Here is a 7,025-nt window from a genome sequence, read left to right as displayed (position 1 = left end):
ATTGTTAGATATCAAAGCTTGATTGGTTGCAAAGGGTTTTGCACTAGTTGAAATGCTTAAGTTTATTTGGATCTTCTTAGGGATTGTGTTTCATTATGAGATATATATAGCAAGTGAATCTAAAACCCACTTCTTCAATTAGAAGGAATGTATTCAATACATGTCTTGAGTTTTGTAGATTCTTGCAATCCTAAGATAATGTGAAACTTAAGAGAGGGTCTTAAGTAGGACATCAATGAGTTGGAATCAATGTTTTAATCATGTTATAAAACTTTTCTCGATAAGTCGAGAAGTTGTGTTTATACATGGAGTTTAGTGGGAGTTACGGAAATTTTAATTAGTCTTATATGTGGATGACATATTGATTATTGGGAATGATTTAAGACTATGAGAAAAATAATACATCTTAATATCCGGATTTATGAAGATAAATCTACATGATATTAATGTCAAATAAGGAGTCTTATGTTGATAAGGTTCATGACTAGTTCAATCGAATTGAACATATTTGATTGATTCTATTTGCTTCCGCTGCCGAATCAATTAAATAGGAAATGATGTATAACACTTCATATACTTTGAGTATGATGAATTGTTTCAAATCGAATTTAAGTAATAGTTACCAAGTAAGCCATAAATATTACCCTTAAGTGCTTGCAGAAGCATTAAGGATGTAATGCAAATTGTTTTTGATGCCATTTTGTGTAAGGGTGTTACACAAGTGACAATTGACAATTGAGATTGCGCATGATTTCCGACAAAACCATAATCAAAACACATTGGGATGGTTAAGATACCATTGTGGCTACATTATTTAAGAAATAGATTTTCTAGAATCTTTCTAGGCAATAAAGAACAATGAGAGATATTTACAACGGAAATTGAGTACACTTGCAATCATGGGATGTGCAAGAGGGATGAGTTCCGCACACTGTGAAAACAGTGGGAGCTATTTTAAGGCAAGAAAGCCTATGTCTATATTGGATCTAGACACGTACTCAGAAAGTTTTGTAATGCAAATGTATACATTACAACGGAAAACGAGTATGTAGTAAGGTTGAGTAAGGTACAAGAAGTTGATAAAACCTACTAACCAAAGCCTTCTCATAGGCTTAACATGATGAGTCATGTCATTTCAATTGAATTGAGATGAACAACTACATACAAGATCTAAATTGGATTATAGAATATGAAGTAGTAATCAAGTATTGACTACTCATATAAGAATCACATTTGTCGTTCGAGTTTTTAAATCTAAAAACTCTTTTTATACTTTGTTACATCCAAACGGGTTGTGGAGACAATATTGAACCCCGTTAAAGTGAACCCGGATTAACATGGTATTAGCCCATAGTCACTTGTATGAGGTGACGTCTCGAAGTGACTAGAGTGTGATGCGATTAATGGCGAGTTCAAGTGCCATAGAGTCATGTGAGATGACTAGTCGATCACATAGGCAGACTGTTGGGAACACTCTGTCGGGCAGTGACCGCTTATAGAGTTCTGGCAAATTTATATAGCCTGGTCGTGGCGAGAGCTACTATAGTATTCGAATGAGTCGATTCTTTTGACTAAAGACTGTTCGCCTAAGATGGCACAATTTCATATTAGCTTTGATTTATGTTACTACGACCTTCGTAAATGGGGTCTAATGGGCATATTTTGGGTTATGATGGTTGTGGCTAGTCGAAGGGAATAAGTGCGATAGGAATTGTCCACCCCCTTGTAAGGGTTAAAACAATATCTCAGGGCCACTCGAGGAGTAATGAACTGGAAATGCGTTGCCACGCTCGGATGGTATCTATGGTAGATAACTCCGGTCAATCAGTTATTCTCCAGATCGAGGAAACCACTCTCGATATGATCACTTGCAAGTACGACCCGAAAGACACCTTGCAATGAGTGGCAGATAGTAATAGGACAAGAGAATTGGTGACGCACACTTGTCGAGGACAAGTGGGAGATTGTTGGATTAAGTGTCCCCGACAATAATGCGATCACAATTGTCGATCATATTGATCACATATTTAAATCTCATATCAAGAATACGAAAGGGATGATACATTACATATATAATCAACTGGTCCACACATATCGGTAATGATTGGCTAGCTAGAGTTTGACATTACTGTCGTGCGACGGTGGTGATCAGTTGATCCCTTGAGGTCACACCTAAAGGACGATTCCCTTAATTGAAAAAGGTTAATTAATTGTATGTCGATACAGATTAATTAATTCTTTAAAATTGAACAAATTATTATCATAAGAGAGAAAATGACATCTTATTATAATGCGATTAAATAAGATTTTATTTAGTAATTTAAGAAGTTATATTACTAAAATTAATCGGTGTTTGCGAAACACGCGAGATAAGAATGATAAGTTAGTTATAATTACAAGATGTTGTAAATTATACTAACTGGTATTTAAATGACCATTTTATGTGTAATTAATTTTGAATTACTAGTCAATTTGTTAAATGTGATTTATTTAATTTGTAAATGATATTTAATTTGTTAAATATGCATTTTAAATTAAAACATGACATAAGACATGTCACATGTCACATGACATACAATTGTACAATTGAGAAAAATAAAATGGACTCCATATTACACATGGTGCCCGAAATTGGTGGGTAAATTTTAGAAGATTTGTCTTATTCATTTGTCTTATTCATTTGTTTATGACACTTGATAGTGACTTGACCATGAAAAAGCCTTACACTAGTTTGTCTTGTGAAGACAAAAAGGAAAAAGAAAAATGGTCCTAATTCCACTAAGACCCACCGGTTTTTGGGAGTATATTGAGAGATTTTTCTCTCAATTTTTCATTCTTCTTATGTTTTTTGAAAAACACTACTCTTCTCTCTCTTGTTCTTCATAAAATCAATTTTTATGAATCTAATTTGTACAAATCAATCACTAATAATACTAGTAGTAGTATATGAGTATTAGTAATCAATTTTAAGGTAAACCACATTACAAATATCTAGTACATATTAGTTTGTGGGATTTTGGGATAGTCTTGGGTGCAATCAAGAGGAGAATCTCTACTTTGGGATTTTTGGAGGATCATCCTAACATTCATTATAGCTCAAGAACCAACAAGTAGGAGATCTTGTTGGTGCCCAAAATGGCCGAAAATGATGGTGAGAAAACGATTTTCTCATCTTTTGTTTTTAGTTTGCATGCATAAGATTTGTATTTAATTTTATGACTAAATTAAATGTAACATATATGAATATGTAAAGTAATGAGATATAGATTTCTAACAGCGTTCAATAACTCCATTTTGTTGAGGAGTTCTAGGAGCCGAAAAGTTTTGGTTAATGCCATTATCATCACAATAGGCACCAAATGATGAGTTTTCAAATTCGTTTCCATGATCCGTTCTTATGGAAACAAGTTTTAAGTCAAGTTTGTTTTGGATTCTTTTTAACCAAATTTGAAATTCATCAAATGCCTCATCTTTAGAGCTTAAAAGAGAGCTCAAACAAATCTAGAAAAATCATCAACAATAACCAACACATGACGGCTACCACCTCTACTCCTAGTTCTCATAGGTCCAGAAAGGTCAATATGCAATAGTTGAAGAGGACGAATGGTACTAACACACTTTTTGGATTTAATTAAAGGAGCTTCTAACATGTTTGCATCTAGCACATTTTTTTTTTTTGGTGAAATGTGAGAATATATATATTGATATCAAACAAGTACAATTACATGAGAGAAAATGACAGCATAATCAAACTGAAACATCTCCCTAACAGCCAACACTTAGAATACCCTACCACCAAATTCTAGACTACAATGCCCCATTTTTGAAGCCAAGTCCTTTCTTCATTCACTGCAGTTCTTCCAATTTTTGACCTAATCCTTCTCATGGCATCCTCCCTGATCTGCATAACCAGAGTTTCAGGCCTAGTAAGGATCATGTTCACCCTCGAGTTGTTTCTCTGACTCCATATATGGTAGAAGCAGGCAGACCAAAGAAGATAATGAGTATGCAACTTCAGTCTTGCCCCTGCACTCCTACCACTGCTAGTATAAGAATTCACTGCAATTTTGAAACCACACCACTGCTCAATTAAGCTCAGCACCTGTCTGTTGTATAAACAATAAAAAAAGAGATGCTCCAAAGTTTCAGGTTCCTGATCACAGATGCAACATCTGTTGTCAGGACAGCAGCCAAACTGAAATAATTTGGCCTTAATGTTAAGACCTTGGTTCATCACTAGCCACGAAATCAAAGCATGCTTTGGTAGATTCCAATCATTCCAGACCAGTTGAACCCAATCTTTTTTAGGCTGTTTATTTCTAAGCCATTCATATCCCTCTCTGATAGAATACCCCTTCAGGTTAGCTGCCCAGTGATCATTCTGATATCCAGTCTTCATCATTTCTTTTACTTTGCAGATACTTTTCCAGGACCAAGCAACACCAGCTGCAGGAGTGTAGGTGTGCCAGTCCTGCTGTTTAAGATATACCTGACTTATCCATTTGATCCAGAGCTTATCAGCTTTGTTATAAACCCAATCAACCAGTTTAGCCACAGCTGCTATGTTGTATAGTTCTGCTTTCTTTATGCCTAAACCACCTTCATCTTTAGGTAAAGTGACCTTGTCCCAAGCAACTAAAGGACCTCTATGGTAATCAGAGCTACCATCTCACAAATAGTTCCTACAAATGCCTTCAATTCTTCTGATTACCCCTTTGGGAATAATGAACATTCCTGCCCAGTAGGAGTATAGTGTATTAAGCACAGAGTTTATTAGGACTACCCTGCCTGCATATGACAACTTTTTGGCTCCAATACTTCTGATCCTATTCACCATTCTCTCCACCAGGGCATTGCATTCTAATTTGGTCAACCTGCCAGCTTGTATAGTGACACCCAAGTACCTAAAAGGTAGGGAACCTTCCACAAAACCTGTTTCTTGTTGAATGTCAATCTTCAGCTCTGATGAAACACCATTATAGTACACTTCAGACTTAGTATTGTTCATAGTGAGTCCTGATGCTCTGGACAATGAGGAGAAGGCCCTTATCAACAGTATAATAGATTGTGCATTGCCTTTACAGAACATTAGTAAGTCATCTGCAAACATTAGGTGATTAAGCTTAACTCCCTTACATAAAGGGTGGTACTGGAAAAGTCAATTGTCAGTGGCATAGGAAATCATCCTAGTAAGGTAGTCCATACAAAGGGTGAACAAAAGGGGGGAAATGGGGTCCCCTTGCCTAAGCCCTCTCTTCCCTTTAAAGTACCCAAACTTGCTACCATTCAGGCATAAGGAGAAGCTTGTTGAGGTCACACAGGTCATAACTCTCTGTGAGAAATCTTCAGGGAAACCAAGACCATGTAGCAACCGCTCAAGAAACTCCCACTCCACTGTATCATAGGCTTTTTGTAAGTCAATTTTGAAAAGGCATCTAGGGGACACAGCCTTCCTCTTATACAGCTGCACAATATCTTGACAAATCAGAACATTTTCAATAATAGATCTCCCTTTAATGAAAGCTCCTTGGTTCTCACTTACAATGTCAGGAAGGACCAAGGACAATCTGTTGCACAGGAGCTTTGAAATAGCCTTGTATATCATATTGCAACAAGCTATAGGCCTAAAATATTTGACTGAGGTAGGTCTCTCACATTTAGGAATAAGAGTGATGTTTGTTGCATTCACTTGAGACAGCAGCTTACCTGAGATAAAGAAATCCTTAATAGCAGCACAGGTGTCTTCACCAATAATGTCCCAGCTATATTTAAAAAATGCACTAGTATAGCCATCAAGACCCAGAGCTTTATCATTTGGAGTGTTAAAAAAGATTGCTTTAATCTCCTCATTGGTGATAGCTTATTAAGTATCTGAATATGCTCATCATTACAACACTTCCCATGACTGAGAACATCAGTTCTCACCTTTTCAGTGGACTTCCTACTACCCAAGAGGGATTCATAATAGTCCAGGAATGCATCCTGGATACTCTTGCTGTCTGAACATATAACTCCCCTCTGATCCTCAATTTGGATAACTTTGTTCAAGTTACACCTCCTCCTGATTACTCCATGAAAATAGGCAGTGTTACTGTCCCCATCCTCAAGCCATTGAGTCTTAGCCTTTTGTTTGAGGAAACTGATCCTTGCTGGTTGGAGCTGCTTTAATTTATCAATGATGTCCAATTCCTTCTGGATGAGACTAGCATTCTGAGGGTCAGAATCAATTTGCACTTGGTTATTAGCCAACTCACTTTCAGCAATTTTTGTGGCATTTTCAATAACAGCAAAACATTCTTTATTCAGATCTTTGAGTCTAGGTTTTAGGGCCTTAAGCTTCTTGACCACCTTAAACATCTTGTGACCAGGGTAAAATTTATCCCATTATTCTTTCACTCTGGTTAGAAAATCAGGAACCTTCCCCCACATGTTAAAATATTTGAAACTGGCTCTTCTAGTCATTACTAGCTTAGCATTACTCACAGTGCATGGACTATGATCAAATAAACCAGCAGGATGGAAATGAGCCATCATATCAGGAAAACTTGATTGCCATTCCTGATTGACAAGAAACCTATCCAACCTACTATAGATCCTTAAGGCAGGGTCTTGCTTATTTGTCCAGGTATAGAAAGCTCCAGTGGCAGGAATGTCAGTCATACCACATGTTGCCAAACAGTCAATAAACTCATCCATATCAGATTGTTTTGTATTTCCACCAAGTCTCTCTTCAGGAGTAATCACAGTGTTGAAGTCCCCTGCAATTGCCTAGGGCCCCTGACAGTGCCCAGCAATCCTTTCTAAATGACTCCAAAGTTCCCTTCTATCAATCCCATCATTAAATGCATATACCATTGTTAAATAAAACTGCTGCTGGGAAAGTCTTGCAATGACCCTAGTGTGTATGAATTGTGCATCATACTGCAGTATATGAACTTTAAAGAGACTAGGCCTCCATAAGATCCACACTCTGCCTCCTTTATGACAGCTAGAATTAGTCGTAACACACCACCCATCCAACATAC

General features: G+C 36.9%; 1 protein-coding gene across 1 annotated transcript; it reads right to left on the bottom strand.

Moving 5' to 3' along the window:
- Nucleotides 1-3,802: 3,802 nt before the first annotated feature.
- On the bottom strand, nucleotides 3,803-6,357 carry LOC141649377 (uncharacterized). Its single transcript, XM_074458070.1, has 4 exons — nucleotides 5,707-6,357; nucleotides 5,271-5,464; nucleotides 4,731-5,024; nucleotides 3,803-4,646 (listed from the first exon to the last, which is right to left on the bottom strand). Exons 1-4 carry the CDS (start codon nucleotides 6,355-6,357, stop codon nucleotides 3,803-3,805), a joined length of 1,983 nt encoding a protein of 660 aa, XP_074314171.1.
- Nucleotides 6,358-7,025: the final 668 nt, after the last annotated feature.

The sequence above is a fragment of the Silene latifolia genome, chromosome 3 (genome assembly GCF_048544455.1).
Source record: "Silene latifolia isolate original U9 population chromosome 3, ASM4854445v1, whole genome shotgun sequence".
Classification (NCBI taxonomy): Eukaryota; Viridiplantae; Streptophyta; class Magnoliopsida; order Caryophyllales; family Caryophyllaceae; genus Silene; species Silene latifolia.
This window is presented reverse-complemented; position numbering and strand designations above follow the sequence as displayed.

Excerpts from the sequence above, each read along its gene's own strand:
- LOC141649377 (XM_074458070.1), bottom strand. The coding sequence starts at position 6,357 with ATGTTTAAGGTGGTCAAGAAGCTTAAGGCCCTAAAACCTAGACTCAAA. Across the intron at positions 5,025-5,270 it reads CTGAATGGTAGCAAGTTTGG|AGCATCAGGACTCACTATGA; the intron begins GTACTTTAAAGG and ends CTCATTGTCCAG. Across the intron at positions 4,647-4,730 it reads TACTCCTACTGGGCAGGAAT|AGGTCCTTTAGTTGCTTGGG; the intron begins GTTCATTATTCC and ends TGATTACCATAG.